The sequence below is a fragment of the Triturus cristatus genome, chromosome 7 (assembly GCF_964204655.1).
Source record: "Triturus cristatus chromosome 7, aTriCri1.1, whole genome shotgun sequence".
NCBI lineage: Eukaryota > Metazoa > Chordata > Amphibia > Caudata > Salamandridae > Triturus > Triturus cristatus.
The window spans coordinates 1,329,084,830-1,329,106,929 of NC_140590.1; the positions used below are offsets into that span (position 1 = coordinate 1,329,084,830).

The 22,100-nt window shown below is 44.3% G+C and overlaps 1 protein-coding gene across 2 annotated transcripts in view; it reads right to left on the reverse strand.

Annotated features, from left to right (window-relative positions):
* The window catches only part of LOC146811973 (uncharacterized), a 410,827-nt gene that overhangs the window by 163,747 nt on the left and 224,980 nt on the right, over positions 1-22,100 (reverse strand). For both annotated transcript variants that reach the window (XM_085618947.1, XM_085618946.1), the window contains exon 6: positions 5,247-5,615. In XM_085618947.1, coding sequence (XP_085475073.1) covers positions 5,247-5,615 — 369 coding nt within the window. The remainder of the gene's footprint in view (positions 1-5,246; positions 5,616-22,100) is intronic.

Sequence of the window (22,100 nt, forward strand, 5' to 3'; positions counted from 1 at the left end):
ACATGTAAATTGCTTAGTTATTATGGCTGGTATGCCAATGAACAGGCTGCCCTTACAACTTTTAAGGGCTGGGGGATTCACCCTGAATTCTAAATCATATGATGCTATTTAGACCCTTTCTTATGCTTATGCAGTCGTTTTAGCTCATTATGAGTCAGTTTAGCGTCCATAATTTGTTGTTCATGGTATCAAGCCCTAGTGTAAACTCTAAATGTACATCGTTCTTGAGGTCCCAGACGATATTTGAATGCCCTTTGTTAATAGAAGGAGACTGTCTTCAGTGCAAGTTGACCCTGTTGATCACACAAATAGCATAGTGAGAGAGGTTTTAATACCATTTCGGCATTATTTAGATCCTATTTTAATGGCTTGGGAGACCACAGATGAATTCCAGAATATTACAAGAGTGACTGCACAATCATTTAGGGGCCAAAGTGGACTACTAATAAAGGGGTCACTAGATGCTTTAATGTTACTTGCAGCAAAACCATGATGGAATGTCTTAAAAAGTTACTTGAAGGATGATATAGGCAAAAATACAATTGTTAGGCAGCCAACACAGGAATTAAAGCCTGGAGTTCATAGTGGATGACTTTCGTAGTCAATTACTTTGGAAATTAATAGCACAGTGGACTCAGAAACAAGCACTGAATATGGTCATATCAGGGAAGAGCTAGCACTGACATTTTAAAAATGTGTGTGCTTTAACAAAGGAGAATATGGAGTGTATCTCACCTCCCTTTCACTTTAGGGAAACAAGAACAATGAATCTTGGTGAGGTTAAATTTATTAACAATAGTCCCGCATATACTGAGCTCATGCTCAATAGAGTTGCAGTATATATTCATATGTACAATAGTTCCCTCTTGGACCAACTTTTGACTAATTCTTTGAGATTCTGAGGCCTCTCTATCATTACTACCATCTATAAAATGAGGAATAGGGACTGCCGTAGTCCGAGCTTACTCTTGGATACATCATTCAATAGCCTTTGGCAGATCCAGATTGAGATGGGAGTCAAAGATGGACTGGTGCCCCTCTACAGAAGTTGCATACTACCATGCAATCAATGGTTTGTTATGGTTGTGGGGGAGAACGCACCCATTTAATTAGACAAGGAGTTTTTTATTTCCACTTTCCTCTTCACCCTCTATGCAGACCCCCTGGTTGAAGCGCTCAGGCCTGTTCATCCAATATCTCTATAATTGGTATTAGATGTGCCCTTTTCTACGATGTGTTATGTTATGTTAGAAAAACGTATATAGCGCACAGCTACCCGAAGGTGTCCCGGCGCTTGCTACAGTCCTCCTAAGGTTTGGCCAGAGAGAATTAAAACAACCATGTTTTAAGCGCCTTCCTGAAAGCAAATAAATCATTGCAGTTTCTTAAGCCAACAGGAAGTTTATTCCAGGCCTTGGCTGCCCCAACGGAAAAGCTTCTGCCTCTCCATCTAACTCTCTTAGAGGTGGGCACTACAATGAGTTTAGCTCCTAATGAGCGTAGAGATCTTCCAGGCACATACCATTGAAATTGTTGCTTCAGATAGAATGGGCCCTTTATCGTGGAGAGCTCGAAAAACCAAGCAGAGTGATTTAAAAAGTATTCGTTTTTTTACTGGCAGCCAGTGAAGTTTTTTTATTGAACTCGAGATGGAAGCAAATTTCGGAGTCCCCGTAAGCAACCTGGCAGCTGCATTCTGGAGCATCTGAAGTGTTTGTAAGCTGCGCTCATGAATATTTAAGTAGAGGCTTTTGCAATAGTCAAGTCTTGACATAATCAAGGCCGAGACCACTGTCCGCTTGCAGTCAGCCGGCAAAAGGGGCAAAACTTTCCTCATGGTCCTGAGAGTGTAGGAGGTAGCAGAGACCACGGCATTTACTTGATCACGCAAGTCAAGGTGTTCATCCAGCACCACCCCCAGATTCCTAACTTTTCTGGAGGGTACTGGGAGAGTACCCATGGCCTCAGGCCACCAACCAGGGGTCCAGAGATTAACATTGTTCCCAAACCGAATCACTTCTGTTTTGCCAGCATTCAATTTTAGACAGTTATGCAACATCCTGTCTCCCACTGCCCCCATAGAGTCGTGAAGCCTCTCACTCGTTGCCTCCTCCTGACCTGGTTGCAGAGAGATGACAATTTGAGTGTCATCGGCGTATGATGTTAAGCCAAAGCCGAAGGATTCAATCAAGGGGGCCAAGGAGGAGACGTATATATTAAAAAGCGTAGGGCTCAGGGAAGACCCCTGAGGCACCCCACAAGGAAGAGAGAAAGGTTTGGAAACAAACTCACCTAATGAGACAGTCTGGCATCTGTCTGAGAGGAAGGATTTAAGGAGAGACCAAGCTTTATCTCTCACTCCGCAACCCCATAAACGATCCATCAAAACCCCATGATGAACCGTGTCAAAGGCAGCGGAGAGATCAAGCAAGATCAGCACCGCCATTCCTCCCTGGTCCAGCGTTTTCCTAATCTCTTCCGTGGATTTAAGGAGGGCGGTTTCGGTACTGTGACCCTCTCTAAACCCAAACTGGGTGGGATCCAGAACCTTAGCTTCCCATAAGTAAGAACTCAAAGTAGTGTTCATATATTTTTCCACCAATTTAGAAGACAAAGGTAGGCGTGAAATGGGGCGAAAGCTGCTTGGGTCTTTACTATCTAGGCTAGGTTTTTTTAAGAGTGGCAGGACAGACGCAGTTTTCCACAATTTAGGGAAAAGCCCTTCTACGAACATAGCATTAAAAAGAGTAGTAAGCGTCCAAGCTATTGGTACATAAGCCTTTTTTGCAATTGCTACTGGGCACGGGTCATAGGGTGAGCCTGATCTAGCGGAAAAAAGAAGCTTAAAAGTATCCGAGTAGATTATTGGAGGAAAACTAGCCATGGTAAATTTTGATCCAGGTCCTACCTCAACATCATGGGCCAAGTCTCCTAACGTACTACCAGCATTGTCCTTAAAAGTGCTATAAATGGCTTCCACTTTAGATTGAAAGAACGTGGCCATTTCTTCACAGAGAACCTGGCTGGTTGAGATGATAGCCGGTGGAGGGTGAGCGAGCCTAGTAACAACTTTATATGATTCCTTAGAGGAATTACTGGCTAGTTTAATCTGTTCAGCAAAAAACTCGCATTTAGTATTAAAAAGCATCTGTTTATATTGTAGGAGGTCTCGTTTATATGAAGCTCTATTAGTTGGATGATAGTCCTTCCTCCAGGAACGTTCCAATTGTTTGCATTTCAATTTTTGAGTCTTTAGTTCCTGAGAATACCAAGGGGCCGTGGGCTGTATCCTCTTTGGAATTATTACTTTTTAAGGAGCTAAAATATGACAAGCATCCTCTAACCAAGTAGTGTAGGCAACTGAAGCCTCCTCCACCTCCGAGGGCAGAGAAGCCCAAGTCAAAAATAGCAACTCAGTGAGTTCTTTCTCTCCTACCCTATTCCAAGCTCTAATCTCCTTTGCTTTCCTAGAGGGGATCCCTACCCCGACCTCCATGAATGGTCAGTTCAAACATAATTGCAGCGTGATCGGACCAGGGGAGAGGTAAAACATTTACAACAGAGAGGGATAGGGAATTTGAAAAAATCCCATCTAACGTGTGCCCAGCCAAATGCGTGGGTCCCTTCACTAGTTGCTTTAACCCAACACTATTCATTAGATCTAAAAGATTTAGCGTATCTTTATCTGCATCATCCTCTAGATAGAAGTTAAAATCTCCCAATATAGTGTACGAGTCAAGGGTCAAGCCGGCTTCCAGAAGTGTGCCGACCTCAGCTAGGAACGGATTCCTAGGACCGGGAGGTCTATACACTAGAATTCCCCTGAACATCTAATGATCAGAAAGGCTGAGAGAGAAGGATAGCGCTTCATACAAGGGATTAAGCATTATATCGAAACTAGCGTTGATGGAGCTATGATGAATAACTGTTAATCCTTCACCTTTTTTAAGAGGTCTATTAGCAGTATAGCATATGAATCCAGGAGGGGTTGCCTTCACAAGATCAGGGTCAGAAGCCTCATCAGTCCATGTTTCCGTTATAAAGGCAATTTGAACATTATTGCCCTCTATTAAAGATGCACATTCAATGCTATGTTTCACCAGAGAGCGTGCGTTTAAAAGAACACAATTAAAATCTGGAACAACCTCTTTATTCAAACCCATCCTAAAGAATTCCCTGGCTGGATATGTGATATCTAGCTCTGGAAGGGCTGTTTCACACCCCGTGTAGATCTTTATTGTTGATCCAGACATTATACTAGGATCCAAACAGACACAACCAAGTGTACTTGTGTGTCTGTTTAAAGCCAGTAGTTGTTCACTAGAATAAGTAAAAGAGGGTTTCATGCCTGTAATCATACCTCCAAGGGTTCCAGCGCAGAGCGCAGTCCGAGCGCGGATGGGCGCAGACGGGCTTGCCTTAGGCGCGCCTTCGGCGTGCCCACGGCGCGCCCGATGCGCGCACGCGCTGCGCTCTTGTATCATGTGGTGTTTAAATATAGTCAGGGCCAAAGAAGCTACAGCGCCAACCGCGATTCCCCCAAGATGGCAGCCCCTGCCACCGAGTGGATGCTCCTGGAGACTCTGGTGAGTAAATGCAACTGGCAACAGTTCCTGCCCAAAGTTAAAAGCCCAGTAAAAATGTATTTTAAAATGTACAAGTCTTAAAAATATAGCAGCAAAATACCTTTACGTTGTGGAAATATGCAAATGTGGAAAGTGCAAGTGAACAGCGTGCCGTCTCCCTGCTCAAGCCTCAGGAGGTGCATGCACAGCTCTCCTTATTTCTATGACAGAGATTGGTCTGGGACATCGAGTTGTAAATTCAATGGAGCCAGCCATGCTGGGGGCTCTGATGGCCATTTGATACAGCGGACTGAAACATCTATAGACATAAGTCAACTTGTATTAAATAGCTAGAAAAGGAAGAACTGTGAACGGACATAGATCATTACAGACAACTCTGAGCTAACAGAATTTAAAGCTCACTTTTGGCTCTAATAGTCAGGCTATTCAATTGTAACACAATAAGATTAAATGTAGCCACTGCCAGCTCCAATGTAGCAGAACCATAACCAATTGACCCAGTATAAGACCTAATGTAACTGAATCATAACAAATGTACCCATCACCGGGCCCAATGTAACTGAACCATAACAAATGTCCCCAGAACCAGGCTTGGCTGGAAGAAGAGAAAACAAACATACTCAGATGCAAGTCCAACGCTGATAATGATATTAGGCTTACCCATCACAACGCCTGCCCTGGATTTCTCAGCCAGCACCTTGTCAGCACTGAGGAACCTGCAGATGAACTCAGCGCCGTCATCCTCACTTTTGGATACCTGGAAGACCAGCGAGGATGAGAAACTCCTCTTTACACCACACAATCCACCCTTCACCAAGGTACTTCTGCATGAATAGCGGTTACGGTTCACCAACTCTGTGTAATCTTCAGACCATCGGTTCACCTTGGTCTCTCGAATCTCCTGCTCTTGGTCGAGCCTTTTGATCACCCACACAGCCAAGATGTTGCCTGGCACCCGGCCCTTCATCTGGCAGTCCAAGGTAATGATGCTCCCATCGATCCAGTCATTCAGGGATACAATGTCCCCCACTGTAGGAGGGAAAACAGGGAGAAACAAGAGCAGGGACAGGTGGGATAAGAGTGTAGCACATACCAGGACCTCACAGTGGACCCCATGTGAGAGATGACAATGTCCCATATCAGTAGACACACGCAGTGCCACTCCTCAAATTCACCACACAAAGACCCCCATGAACCAGAAGGTTCCTCTGTATGCAGCTAAATTGAAAGATATTGTCTTTTAACCTTGAAGCAACTGTTCAGATTCAGATATGATCACAAACACATTCATTACAATACACATTTACGCCTTTTCTGCCATGCCCCCAACATTTTTACTTTTATATGTCTCTACCTGTACCCACATTCTTCATATCAGATACTCTTAAAGAACTAAATAAAATAGGCCTGCATTCACAGAGACCTCTCCCATACCCTTGACCTACACCACCCTCCTTGACTTTGTTAGAGAAGCCTTTCAAATGTGACATACAAGTCCAATCTATCTGCAACACATCAATTCTTTCTTTATTCCACAAAACCTAAGGCCTGAATCTTTGCTCTAAGTTATCAACTATGTGTGCGACATGATGTCATGCACCTCATCCTGTAAAAAGTGCCCAGCAACAATGCTGGCCATGGTTATCAGGTGGTTGTGACTCGGTTGAACATCCGTAGTTCAATCCAATTTCTACTACCATGTTAGTTCATGGCAAAACCTCTTTATGGTCCCCAGACCGTGATAACGCAATGTCACCATCAATTATTTGTGCTTAATCAAATGTAACCTGTAACACGTATAACCATTACATACAAGTACACACATTATTTTTCACTTCGATTTAGTGAAACAAGTGATTTATATGTTTGTTTAAATTTAGATAGTGCATAGGCATCTTAACATTGATAAGAATAGGTCTAGGCACCTTACTCCATTTTGAAAAGTAAAGGTTGCATTTCTATTTGTTGTGAATATTTCATTCTCTTTGTTTCAGGCACCTGAGTTGCCATGTTCTTGTTAGAAATTGTTGCCATTACCTTATTGTGTGAAGATCATGTTTTTTACAAATAATTTGTTTAACAATGTTTCTTAGCGCCTGCACGGGATGGGAGGCAGAGGAGGTGAATACACCTTTGTGCGATATTGTGAAGTTCACAACAATGTAAGAAGCTGGCATTGTATTATCTATAGGAAGGAGGCTGACACCAAGTACAGAGAGAACACTGTGTTTTTATTGGGTCTTACTCAGTGGGAACCTGTAGGATTTATCATTTGGTTGTAATTTCATGTTTTAACTGTGTGAAGCTTGTTAGGTAGTTAGAACACTGGCCACAGTCCACCTTTGCTGGCAGACATTTCTTTCCTTCTCTCTCGAGATCCAATGCTCCCTATATTTTTGCTTATAGACTTACCTTCTAGAGAAAAGACATTTCCTCCTCTTCTTAATTGGAACCGTCACGGGGTTCTTCCCTTTATGGGAAGAAAATGTTGCTTATTTTGAAAATGTTATCTTTAATAATGTGTACTTGCATTTGCCAATTTGATTTACCTGGATTATATTCATACATGCTGTATTCAGGCACACAATGTTATTCTTAATTAATTTGATTTCAGATTGTAACTTTACTAATCTGCTTAAAAATCGTAATGGTTTGCAAACTTACTCCTCGCTATCATTACTGTGGGGCAAAATCTATTCACTGTCATTGAAATTTAACTGGATTTGTAAATTTAGCCTTAGTTTGAGAGAAATGTCCATCCTAGTGGACATAGCAGAGGTCAAAGTTTGCACCAAGTTTGTGCAGTGCAAATATAATTGTTTTTTAATCCGCTACCAACAATACCATAGAACTGAGTCTAAACACACAGCTGATCAAGCCTGGTAAATGTAAACCGGACAGAGGAATTAACCTTGTCATGACATGGGAGTAATGGCATGCTACTAGAAGTGCAGAATATTTTACTAGTATAACCTGAATTGAGGTTTATTCTCATCACAGCATGCATTCCAAAATATCAAACTTAGGCATATTAACACGGTTGATTATAGCTTTTTCTCAAGCTATCTCTTACCGGGAGCAGAATGTTCAGAATGTAAAAGAGATAGAGCTGCCATTGCTTGTCTCAATGTCAAAATATACTATAGTAAAATTAAATGCTGATTACCAGCTGTGGTATCTGTCCATCAGCTATGTTGCTTGCACCGTAGAAAATACCAGAAACTGTAGAATAGACTAGAACAGGGGAACCTTGCGGTCACAAAGTTCTAGAATGTAGAGTGAGGAGCCTGCGTGCTCCGGAATTTGCAGTTGGTATGCTGTGGCTGATATGTATGGAATAAATCTGATGCTGCTCTTCACTCCCTGGTCTGCTTATTGAATAATCCTCTTATCCGGCATTGGACACTGGCAACGAGGATGGGATACATCCAGGTACACCTCAACAAGCACTTGATGCAGCAGGAAAATGGAGTGTGGCCACTCTCAGGAACTGAAAGCTATTCAGGGAAGTACTCTGGTCCCACAATTGAGTCCAGGATTGTTGAGTCAAATGGACTCTGGTATGCAGTGAGTACATTTGCAGATGGTTGCTGGCTATGAGCCGGAGCAGCATGTATGTGGCTACTGGCAGAAGTCGCTGTGGTAACTTAACAGTCATTCCGACGTGACCACAGATCACTGCTTGAGCTATTAACTTGGGAGAAAATTGAGTGCAAGAGAATGAGGTGATTTTAACCTCCGTTGAGAGTGTTGACATTTTGAGAGAGTGGTGACTGTCTGACACAGGTCTCTGCTCCTGACGTCAGCATGAGGGGGCCTATAGCTTTCTGAAGAGGGTATGCACTGTACATGAGGAATCCCCTCCCATTGTACCACTGAACTTAAGCGGTTATGAACTAGTGGGAGTGTATTTGATGACGGGTACACACAGCAAAGAACCGTTGTTGAGTGCAAGGGGTGCCTGCTGAGCATGAGAATTCACCACTTTTAATGTTCCTCACTCACTAGGGGTGCACACTGAACATAAGTGGCTACAAACAGATGTCAGCATGATTGAACCCATGCACAAGCAGCTATGAACTGTTGTGGGTGTGAGCCACCATGAACTCATTTCAATCGCAGCACAATGAGGAGAATTCAGCGCCAAGAAACCAAAGTAGGGTCTCCCTTCTGTAGGACCACTAACCTGCCTTTTTAGGTGCAATCAGCATCCCTTTTCCCTGGGGTTCTGCGAGAGCCTGAAGGGAAGAGCATTTGGGAGGAGTTGTGGAAAGCCTTTCTGTGGTACGCCACCTACTGCCCAGCGGTTGCCACGTTTTGTCCTAAGCCTGCAAGGAGCACTCACCTCATCGATTCCCGTGCTTCAGAGCCCTCTGTCTAAACAGAGCCAGTGCCTCCTGAAGACAGTTGAGAAACACCACACCGATGTTGGCAGTGATAAAAAGAGAACAATGAGTCAGTGTGTGAATTTGTTGTGCTTTGCCATATATTGAGAGACCCTAGACCGTAGTTGGTCGTGAGGGTAGAGGGGTTGGAGAAAGTGGGTTGGGAGATATTTAATGTGACATCAGAAATAAGAAATTAGTATGCAGGGTGGTACTCCTCCCCCTTTCTTTTTAACATCCCCTGGGGAACCACCAATTAAGTGGAACAAATGGAAAAACATCTTTCACAATTATTCCATTATTTGTGGGCCCAATTTGGGTCTAGAGAGGAAGACTGCACTATTGCAACATTGTCTAGGAGCATAGGGACAAGAACTCCTAGAGCATCTACCTAATCTGAATGCTGAGAATCTAGCGGGTTAAATGAATACAAAATAAGCAAGCAATTAGATAATCATTGCCTTCCATGGATCAGTACAATTATGGAGCGCTATCATTTTGGGAAGTGCTCATAAAAAGAAGGAGAAACAGAGGAATGTGTCTTAGTTGCTTAAATTGGCATCCTCATGTAAGTTTGAAGCAAAAAATGATGAACGCATCAGTGACCAATTTGTGTTGAATTGCAAAACTGAAAGGATACGGGAGGAACTTTGGCTAAAAGATGATCCTCTCTTGGGGCATGTGTTGATTATGGCAACATAAGTAGAGTACATGTTGAGATGTGTAAATGAAATTAAGCAAAACACGGATAGCAAGGAAAATGTACAAATGATTGAGGAGGAGAAAATTGAGGTACAAAAATTTAAGGGCACTCCTATGACAAAGAGCAGGTGGAGTGTTTGCACCTTCAAGGGACAATGCTACAAATGTGGGAGGGTTGGCCACATGAGGAACAGTAAGTAATGCCCAGCAATTCCATAGGCAATAAGTGTGGGAGGAAAGGACATTTCATGGCGTGCTTTAGAAGTAGCTCTGGTAGCAAGAAACCTGACAAACAAGGTATATCTGAGATGTGCAAAGAAATTGTACTGACGGAGGGTCTAGAAACCCGAAAGAGGTGGTAAGGATAGAAGACCTTGAGGTTGAGGTTGTTTGATTCATGCTCTAATGGCTAGAGCAGTCAACCTCGAAGCAGGGGAACCAGGTTCAAGTCTCAGTAGGGACACTCAAAATCCTTTGATTCTGAAAAATCACTTAATCTACTTGAGCCTAACAAAATGGATGTGTCTGTCTGTAATGCAACTGGTGCTCATGTAAAGCGCTCTGATACCTACGGGTCAAGTTCATGCTATATATAACTCCTCCCTCCCCAGAAACAACAATCTCAGAGGAGGTATTTAATAAACTGTTCAAGAAACAGATGCATCTATACAAAATGGATATACACCCAGGAGGGTATGGTGGTCAGCCAATTATTTACTTATTTATTGAGTTTTATATAGCGCTGAATAGACCCAGAGGTATCAGAGCGCTTTACACGAGGAAGAAACATTGTTTCAGAACATGGTTACAAAGTTACATCAGTTACTGGAGCATAGTTACAGGAATTACAAGAGCACAAAAGCACAGCATAAACATGAGGAAAAAAATGGGCAAGGGGAGAGATGAGGGGAGAGAGGGAAGAAATAGGGGAGGTAGAGGGAGAATAATGGAGGGAAGAAGAGGGGGAGGGTGTAGGAGGCACAACGGGGAGAAGAGGAAAAACCTCCGGCTGGGTAGGTGACGGTCGAGAGGTGAACCAGAGCCAACCCCTTCAATAGCTACGTGGGACAGCTCCACTGGTCATCGGCCAAAGGTTGCTCGGGCACCGCAGTACATACAGAATGGTTATAGTTTCCGCCTAGGGGGGCATAGTCAAAAGTTCCATCAAGCTCAATGGTCATGGTGTATGGTGCTGTGCTCCCAGCAGTAATGGGATAAAAAACCAGGCCTCCGCTGTGTGAGACTCCCTTGGCGCTGTGGACTCTCTGAGGGGTCTCTGAGACTCCAGGTCATAAATGCTGGATCCCTCCCCAGCAAGGGGAGAAGGAGTGCTTTGGAAAGGGGCCCACTCATGGTGGCAATTATTAGAAAATTGGTATCAGATGTCCCCAGAGGCAGCCATCTTAGAGTCAGGCACCCACACGCAAGTCAGGGCTCTGTGTTGTACTGGGGTGATCCCTGGGGCCGTGTACCCCGTGGGGTGTGGGGGTCTCTCCTCTGTTTTGGATATTGGTCACTGGTATCAGCGAGCTCTGAGCCCCGCTCTTCGACTTCATCAGTGCTGCTTGTGTCACTGGTTAACTGCTTTCTGTTCTTCCTGCAGCTGGGTGCTGGCCCTTTTGTCTCCTCTCATCCACGTATAGCCCCCTATGTGTGGTTTCCTCCGTTACTTGCCGGTCCCTCGACCCTTGCGCCCCGCGGCCCGGTGCCGAGCCCTCCAGCACTTGAGTGTTGTGGGGTATGGGGGGCGGGGTGCATCGGGTTCCTTGGCTCATATTTTGTGCGGTTGTGTTCGGGGGAAGCTGGGGGGGTTCTCCGCTGTTCCCAGTCTATCTGTGGGTGCTGCGTTGGTGCCGTGTTCACTTCTCTGGCTCGCTCCCAGCCGGCACCATTGTTCACTCTCTGGGCGTGGCCATGTTGTGAGTAGTCTCTGTGGGCTCCAATTCCTCCGGTGCCCTCTCATTGCCAGCAATGTCCCTTCAAACTGTCAGGCTCTCTCTTGCGCCCATTGGAGAGGTAACCCCTCTAACTGGCCGCGGCAGGGTGCTCTTGTAGGGCCGGGGGCGGCAGCTCTCGTCAGGGCTCTAAACAATGAGGGTACTCACACGATCACCCCTGTTGCACTCGCCGTCACGGGAGCCCAGCCTCACGCTCCAGTGGTGTCTCCAGGCTTTATAATCTTTCCGCTCGTCTGAGGGGCTCCCTCAGCATCGGGCCCGCGTCTCAGAGGAGGCAGACATTTTGCTGAAGCTGAGGTGCAGACCGCGATGCCTGTAAGCAGCCATTGCTGCCTCTTCTTTATGCGCCCTCAAACTGCCGGTCTACCCCTTCCTCAGAAGGGCCATCGCTGCATTCTCGCCCCTGACAATCTCCAGGTAGGGGCTCGCTCTCTGGAGCGTAGCGGAGCTAGCTGATACTTTCTTTTGTGGGAAAGATTGAGTACAAAAGCACAGAAACAGTATGCAAAGCTTATGTTTCATGTAAAGGAAATAGGATTTTAGGATGGCCAATACGAAATGGCATAGAGGTTTATCTGAATCCCAATGCTGAACCTCAAATACTGATCCAGAATGTTAACAAGGATATAGAGGTCGGATTTGATTTTGAGAAAGAATATGCTGAAGTATTCACAGAAAAGTTGGGATACCTCAAGCAATGTGTGCACAAGATAAAATTGAAAGAGAAAGCAGTTCTGGTGTCAGTTAAAGTACATAGTCTTCCCTTAAGCATACAGAACGCAGTGAGAGAGGAGTTAGAAAAATCGTGCAAGCTGGATGTAATTGAACCTGTGGAAGCAACTGAATGGTTAGCAACCATTGTAGTGGAGAGAAAAGTAAACAACACGATTTGCCTATATGTTGCGTTTAAAGCCCTCAACAAAGAGGTAGTTGTTGACAAGTTCCCTTTGCCAAACATAACGGAGATGGTCACACAGTAGTTGGAACAAAACCCTTCTCAGTATTAGATCTAACATCCACCTATCACCATATCTGCCTACACACAACTCTCAACAGCTCACTTTTTTCATTACACCCATGGGGCATACAAATTTAAACGCATCCTGTTTGGTCTGGTAACGGCAATATCAGTCTTTCAGAGAGCAATGGCTAATGTACTGTCTGGAATCCTGGAGGTGTTCTGTTATCAGAATGATATGCTGATATTTGGGAACTTTTAGACACAACATAATGAAAGACTTAGACAGGTTTTGGACAGATTCAACGAGTATGGTCTTATTTTAAGGAAATACAAATGTAAACTCCAATTTACTGAAATAAACTATCTTCAGCATTAATTCACTTTTGAAGGGGTACAACACAAAGCAGATCCGGTGAACACCATATTGAAATTAGTGGCACCCAAAACTGAGAGACAATCTGAGATCCTTTTTAGGAATGATGGAATTTTATAGTAATTTAATCAGCAACTTTGTCAGATGAATTTGCCATATGATCAATTGTTAAACAATAGGGTGACCTTTGAGGGGGGGGGGGGGGGGTACGGCATTGCAAGAGAGAATTAAGAATGCCCTGACCAGTGCAGCAGACTTTAAAGAGTTTGTTCCAGGGAACAAAAATCATCATTACAACAGATGGTAGTTCAAAAGGGCTAGGGGCTGTACTTTTACAAGAAAGTGGAAAAGGTAATGAAACCATTGCATATACCTCAAGAGCACTCAAGCAATCAGAGGTCAACTATTCTGTAATTGAAACAAACATTGGCAGGGTACCGGGCCCTAAACAAATTCAAGAATTTTACATGGGGGACTGTGTTCAAGTTAAGGACAGCTCACAAGCCACTTAAGGAGGTGTTTACAAAAAGAGGGCTGGAGTCAATTTCCAGTAGAATTAAAAGATGGGTCATTAATCTACAAGAATACACGTTTGACGTAGAATAGTACACGTAACTTTGCAGCAGATTGCTTGTTCCAATTGGTTGATGACGTGGAAAAGAAAGAAAAAGTCTGAGACAACCAAAGTGAGGATAAAGAATTACACAAAGAAAATGTGTGTGTGATCACCAAAGGGATGGTTGAGGAGTACAATTGAAAAAAAGAGTTAGATATTTGTTAATCCAGGGTTGGGATGATGGCAAATGAATAAAGAGCAGCTAAGGCCATATTAAATGGTCAGAGAAGAATTATCAGAAGTAGATGGATAACTCTTTAAAGGCAAACAATTGATACCCCCTGAAAACCTCAGGAGAAAACTGACTGAAATAGCACACTAAGGCCATCTGGAGATCACCAAAACCAAGCAAAGGTTGAGGTTAAACGTTTGGTAGTCTGGGATGGATGTACTGGTAGAAAGCGAGTTAAGGAATTGTATAGCCTGCTCCACCAGTGATAAGGAACCAAAATTACACAGTCCACTCTCGCACTGTCGCACCCTACCTGAAGGTCTTTGGACGGATGTAGAAATGGACATCATTGTTCCACTGACGGGAGAGGGGAATTCCCCATATATTCTAGTTTTAGACAATGTCAGCTTGACCTCTCCTGATAGGGGTCTTCTTACGCAGGGGACTACCCAATACCCTTTTAACTGACAGAGGTGTTCAGTTTTGCTCCTGAGAAATGAAGGAATATATGCACTGTAATGGAATGGTGCCCTGTATGGGGTGTGGAGGCAAATAGAAGCTCATCGCTTAACTCTTCATGAGTCAAGAGGCCTGACTCCCTTCTAGTTGTTAAAGAGTAGGAAGCCCAATTCTAGACAGATACCTAGGTGGATGAAATTGCACGAAGGCTAGGTGAGGGTTGATGTAGGCCAACAGTAGAGTAAAAGGAGTTAGACTTGCAAAGAGCACGCAAGGAGAAGTTTGGCAAATTGCATAAGACCAAAGTTATCAAGTTGGGTGATAGGGTAAGAGTGAAAGCTCCAACTGGCAAACAATGGTCAAAATGTACTGAACCCATGAAAGTCATAAAGTTCTTTCACAATGCGGTTAAGACACAGGATGGTAGAATATGGAATCTGGGGAGGGTGCTGAAACATTACTGGCCTGGACACAATGGGGAGACATGTGGAAACAACGGTGAAGAAGGTCAAAAAGTAGACATATGAATGATACAAAAGAGGAAAAACACTGTACTTCGATTCAAATCAAGTGGAGGGGTTACCCCCCCCCCCCCCCCGGGTTTCTTAAAAGATTCCTTAGTCAAGTAATACAGCCACAGTTATTATATTGGTAATTTACCCCAATCTCTGGAAGTGTAATGCGTTACTCATGTCTAATTTCAACTCTGTGAAGCCATAAATGAAAATCCTTTCTTAACATATTTTTATATTTTGCTTGTTGTTTTCAAATACGTTATTCACTGTTATGTGTATCTATGCTTTCTGGGATGGGAATCTTTGGAAAGAAAAACGCTACTTATCCAGTATGCATCTGTTCTTGGCATGTATAGCTGTAGAATCTCATGCATGTGCATAGATCTCCATCTGGTGTTGGGCACGGATGTTTGCACTTTGTTTTTCTTCTAAGAAGTCTTTCTAGTCACGAGGTAAGTGACTCCTCCTTTCAGTGATAGTGCGCATAGTCATCGACTCCATCTTCAGATTGTTTTCCCGCAGAGGGTGAGAGAATGGAGTAGCAGTAAAGAATAGGGATGGCCATATGTATGTATGAATAGCAACAGAAGAACTACAGCTGCTACAGGTACCCGGTGGGTGGGCGCATGAGATTCTACAGCTCTACATGCCAAGAACAGATGCATACTGGTTAAGTAGCATTTTCCGTTCGAGACCTGTGAGCTGTAGATCACATGCTTGTGCATAAACTATACAGCAGTCTCCCCTAAGTGGTGGCTATCCTGTAGCTGATGGAGTTGTTCTAAGTATTGCTTGTGCCACTGTGGTTGGGAACCCTCGGCCGTCCGTTACTCCCTCCCCTCCTTATCCTCAAAGTATTCTCAGGCAGTCTATGGTTTGCTGCTGTTCTTCGTTTGTTTATTGGTTCAACAAGTTAGATAATAGGTATTCAACAGTGGGTGGCAATAACACAGGTGTGGGGTCCTCCACGTCAGACTCCTCGTCTCTCTCTTGCTCTCCTCCCAGCTCCGTTTTTGGTGATAGGCGAGCGTGGACCCAAAAAATAAAAAGAGAACAAACTGGGTTTAGGCTTCTATAAGTATGAAGCAGCATGAAAAGGGGGGGGCAAGTGTACCGTCACCAGTCCCTAGTGTTTGTGCCTAACGTGGGGGAAGAAACAAGTGGTGACCTTTAGTGACGTCCCCTTAGACGAGCCCACAGCCCCTGAACAAGTCCTGACTGGATTGTAGGTACTTGCCTCGTGCCACGACCCTCCAGGGCCGTGGTGTTGGGAGACCAAGCCTCCTTCTCGTCGGGGAGTGCAGTGGTCCCGGGCGCAGTGCTCCTGGAGCTGTTTTCTCTCGCTTTGTCCCCGGTGCTGGGCTCTTGGTCGGTACCTCCGGCTTCTGGCTCCTCTGTTCCTCCCGTCGTCCTCCTCGTGGTCGAGTTTCCCCGGTCGTCCTGTTCGGCTTCGGCCGCGTCCTCCTCCGGCTCCGATTCTCCTGCACCACCTTTCACCTGTTGTACGAGTCTTTTAAGTGGCTCGTTCGCATAGCTCCGACCAGACGCTAGAGCGTCGACTTCGCTTCCGGGTTGCTCTTCGGCGGCGGCCATCTTGGAATGGTCGGTGCCGTTTTCAAAGGGAACTTCATCACAGCCACATTAGCGTGTTGTCTGGCTAACACATCTACACAATAATGCTTGGTGAAAGTGTGTGGTGTGGACCATAATGCAGCGTTGCAGATGTCAGTAATAGGGATGTTCCCTAAGAAAGCCATAGTAGCCCCTAGATTATGAGTGGAATGGGCTCCAGGGGGTATGGTTAGAGTCCTTTTGGCTTTTGCATAGCAAATTTGAATGCATTTAACAATCCACAAAGCAATACCCGATTTGGATATAGGATTACCCTTGTGAGGTGGTGCAAAAGCGACAAAGAGTTGTTTGGTCTTACGAAAAGATTTCGTTCTTTCAGTGTAATACAACAGTGCTCTCCTAACATCCAATGTGTGTAGAGCTCGTTCTGCAACAGAGTCAGGTTGAGGGAAAAAACAGGTATCTCAACCGACTGATTTATGTGAACAGCAGATACAACCTTAGGTAGGAATTTGGAATTGGTACGAAGAACCACTTTATCTTTGTGTAGCTGGAAAATAGGTTATTTTATGGTTACTGCCTGAAGTTCGCCCACTCTCCTTAATGAAGTGATTGCAATGAGGAAAGCTGTTTTCCAAGTAAGGAATTGTAGTTCACATTTGTTCATGGGTTCAAATGGTGGACCCATTAACCTTGTGAGGACTATATTAAGATTCCAGACTGGGGCAGGTGGAATTCTTGGTGGTATAACTCTTTTTAGTCCCTCCATAAATGCTTTAATTACAGGCACTCTAAAGAGGGATAAATGTTGTCTATTTTGAAGATAGGCTGCAATTGCAGCGAGATGCAGTGTGATGGATGAATATGCCAATGATGACTGCTGCAAATGTAACAGGTAGCAGATAATGTTTTATATAGACGCATCAAGAGGGTTGATCTTATTGGTATTGCAATAGATCACAAATTGTTTCCATTTGGCTGCGTAACAGGCTCTTGTGGTAGGCCTTCTGGCCTCCTTAATATTGTTCATACAGTCTGGTGGAAGATTCAGATAACCAAACTATGACTTCAGGAGCCAGATCGCGAGGTTCAGTTGTTTGGGATCTGGGTGTTTGGTTTCTCCATGGCTCTGTGTGAGGAGACTGGGAGTTAAATGTAATTTTTGATGTGGTACCTGAGAGAGTTCCAACAGGGTTATGAACCAGGGTTGACGTGCCCATGTTGGAGTTACAAGGATTAGTGTGAGAGATGTTTGCCTGAGTTTCTGAACCACTCATGGAATGAGTGGGAGAGGTGGAAAAGCGTAAACAAATATCCCTGACCTGTTCATCCATAGAGCATTGCCTTTGGATAACGGGTGTGGATACCTGGAGGCGAAGTTTTGGCATTTTGCGTTTTGTGGTGTTGCAAACAGGTCTATGTGAGGGACTCCCCAAGCTTGAAAGTAATGTGGAAATATACCTTTTAAGGGGCTCATCGGTGCAGGGTTCACCCTCAAGTTTGTCCACGGGTCCTTAGATTAACAAAGAAGAGATTGGCACTGAAGCTGGAATTCAAAATAACAAGTTTATTCACTCATGAGTGAGACCACGTCCATACAACACCCTCAAGTGTTCCAGGAGGTAGTGGCTTGAATACACAGACCATGGTGCTTTCATACAGAGTCATCTGCACTGGTAAGCATGTAGTTACAAATAGAAGGTACAGGCCTACATAGGAATAACTATCGACAAACATGGGCAAATAGGAAATCACTTAGTCAGCAAAGTGGGAGGGGGAGCAGGAGTGCTTATGGCAGCACTAAGAGATTGACAGTTGAGTCTGAGACCAGGTGTTCTGGCAGATACAATCTCTTTAGCATGCATATTGCTTTTAGCTGAGTCAGGAAATTAACTAAAATAGACAGGACAGACAGGGAAAAAGACGAGCAGCAGAGGATGGGAGAATTACATAACTGACAAAATGGATAACACAAACAAGATGGTTTCAGCTTATGCTAACAGAGATTATTTGTGATTTCCACAGACGGCCCTTTTAGCATATGCTGAAGACATCTTCCTATACTTTTGAGGGAGTACTGAAAACATCGTGCACATATATCTGCATTAATTATTTGGTCCATTGCCAAGCGAGCATTTACATTTGGAACATTTCGTTTAGTCAGTATACATGAGGTACAAGTGGAAATACATAAGGAACAGAGCATCGGGCCACATTGTATACAGAGGCAGCAAATGAAGAGAATAGCAAGAAATATACATAGGGCTGGCAATAATTTCTAGCCCCATACAGTAAACATAGTCTATAGCCATCCAAATAAAAGTTCATGTTCTTGAATCCTGATGGATTTCATTGGCTATTTTATGCAGCTTAGAAGTTGCCACAAAAACTGAAGGGGCGTGGTCAAGGATATAGACACAACAACTGCTTCCGATGATGTGGCATGCTCCACCATGGTCGGCCAAGACCACATCCAATACCATCCTATTTTGGAGCACCACAATTTTGGCTATTTGCCGTTCTTCCGTGATATTTCAAAGGACCATGGCTGTCTGATTGGTTACAGCCCCTACAACATGTGTCAAGAGCCTGATTTTTCTGCTGTTTAAGGCCACTCCAACAAAGAAAAATAGCCCCAAATTAAAGTCAACGTACTGATGCAGTGCAGTATCAGCCTGATCCACCTCATCATGATTTATTGTCCTCTTAAATCAACTCTTAGAAATGTCATTATACAGTTTATAGTCTTTGTGGTAGGATGTAGGTGCCAAGAACACAGGTGGTAGCAAAAAGGACACATAACAGCTACCTGACCACCCACTAGGTAGGTGGTAATACCCTTTACTTCCACAACTGAAATAGTTGTTATGTGATGACAAAAAACTGCTATTGTTCGTTCCAGTAACATTTAATACCATAGTACAGTCACTTTTCTCCACATGAATACTGCCAATACTGCTCACACAAAGGTCTGCTCGAGCTCTAGTAACAGCTATAACAGAATATCCATTACCCTTGACAGTTTGAGTGTTAGGGAAAACATAGCGCGTGGAGGAATTTCCTTGGCGATACTCCTCCATTTCCCATACAGTTCCTTTAGCTTGTGGATCTCCTTCCTCATCAGGGTAACAAGCTCTATTCAGCTGGGAATTCAGTCCACCTAAATCCGCATAGGTAATGTTAGCAACTTCAGAAGCCCACAACAACGCAAACCACGCTTTGCAGGAGCCATTGTGTGAAAACGCCAGAGGAATGAAAGGCGTTCCTCCCTTTTTCTGATGAGCTGGCATCATTCCACACACCCAACAGTTGGTAATGTTTGTAGCATTATGGGTGTGATGCAACATTTGAATCAACGTATTGTTGAGGTAGGACATTCTGTGCTTCTGCTCATGATAGAGAAAAGTAAAATATCGGTGCTCAATAGGGACAGGATTAGTAGCAGTCAGTAGATTTCGAGCAGGAGCTACTCCATCTACAACCCATGTTATTGTAGCAATCAGAACAATAATTGAAGTGAGTCCAAAAAGTAACATACTCTTTTGATCACAGATTCTTGCAGTAATTGATTTCTTTTCCACAGGCATGTTCATCTCGACGTTGAACAACAGAACAGATGGTGCCCTGAGGTCCTGAGCAGACGTTGGTTTCTTCGCTGAGATTGAGACAAGTAGCCACTAAAAGAGTACCCCCCTTTGTAACTCAGTCTTTCACTACCCAGGACAGTGGCTCAAACAGTCTTTTTCAACAACAAAGTGTCTCTCTTCCGGGGTCGCAGCTGATATCGAGATGTACCAGGGATCATGTGGTCCGGGAAGACTTCCGCAGGTTCTTCAGGTGACGTGGCTTGTCCTTTCTCTGTGTCTAGGATGTCGCGATGATCTGCCAACACAGTTGGGCTCACGAAGCAATGCGGAACCTTTCGGCAGTGGGTGGCATGCACACAGTTCTTCCGGTTGGTCACTCGCACTGCAGTCCTGGTAGCCAAGAGCACCTGCTCAGGGCCTCGCCATTTGGGTGCTGGGGAGCTGGCTCTCTGGAAGGATCTCGTCAGCACCCAATTTACAGGGTGCAAACAGTGGCCCTCACCTTATGACCTGTCTGGAAGAGTCTCCCAAACCTGTTGATAAATTGAAGACAAACTGTCAGTCAATTGAGACAAGTAGTCATTCATCAATACATGGGGTACATCATGTATAGGACGTGGCTTAGGAATCCCACCAAATATTCATCGGCCTCCCAAAAACCACCTCATACGGTGTGAGGCCAGATCGTGTATGTGGTATCGATCAAATAGATAGCAAGGCTGGGGGCAGTGCGTCAGGGCATTTCAAAGATGTGGAAGCTTGTATTTTGGCCAATTTTATTTTGAGGGTAGAGTTGTAACATTCCACTGGCCCTGCTGATTGTGGGAGAAAAGCAGCATGGAACTTCAGCTTAGTTCCCAATCCTTTCATAAGGTAATCGACAACTTGCCCAATGAAATGGGGTACGTTGTCATTCCACAAAACTCGACAAATGCCAAATCTGGGGAAAAACTCCTTTAGGAGCACCTTTGCTGTAGTAAGCGCTGTATTATCTTTCATAGCGTATGCCTCTATCCACTTACTAAAGGCACAAACCACTACTAGGACATACTTTAGATTTTTACACCATTCAAGCTGGATAAAATCCATTTGCACAACAGAAAAAGGTGCAGTAGGTATGGCAAACCCCCCTGCTGGAGTTCGTGTTCCCTTTCCAGGATTATACTGGAGACAAATCAGACAAGACTGGACTATCTTTTTAGCTGTGCCGGCAATATCTGGATGATCCCAAACTTCCATAAGTTGCTTCGTCATTGAGGATGCTCCAACATGTGCTGGCCCATGTGCCACGTGAATCATAGGATGTAAATGGGATGTGGTTAACTTCCATTTTTGTCATTTCTTTATTCCTCCAACAGCCCTCATCATCCAGTGTTCCTTCCTTAGACCATTGGTCTAATTCCTTAACAGAAGCAGATCATTGCATATCCAGTACCTCTTGCCTGGCATCAAACTCAGCCTGTGACTTAACTACATACATGGATGTAGTACTTCGCTGCATTGCAGTCTCACGAGCTGTGTGATCCGCAAAGGCATTGCCTTTTCCTATTTTATCAGTCACTTTCTTGTGTGCGCTACACTTAACAATTGCCACTTTCTTAGGAAATGTCAAGGCAGTAAGGAGATTGTGTACTAATTCCCCATGCACTATTTGCATCCCATGTGAAGTAAGAAAGCCTCTTTCCTTCCAGAGTTGCCCAAAATCATGAGCCACTCGAAAAGCATACCGGCTATCGGTGTAGATGTTAACAAATAGATCTGTACTAAGTTCACATGCTCTTGTCAGTGCTATCAACTCGGCTGCTTGACCTGACCTCTGTGGAATGAGAGCTGTCTAAACTACAGTCTGAAGTGTTGTGATTGCATAGGCAGCGGATGTCGTGCCATCAGGCAACTTCAAGCAGGACCCATCAACCCACAGTTCCCCATCAACACTAGAAAGGGGCGTATCTTGTAGGTCAACACAACCCTTTGTTTGAATAGGGGTAGGGTTTTTAGTAAAGACGGGAAGAATGGCGCTCAAGCTGGTTCGTGTTGTGTATATATGCCAAAGTATGTACGATGCTGCCAGGTCAGGGGAAATACCCTGTAACCCCCGTAAGTGTGTGAGTCAAAGAACCCACACCAATAATGAGAACACTGTCCCGGGCACACGTGATGTAGGATAAAACAATGGTTGAAAAGTCTCGTATTGTACCAATATCTATGGTCGAC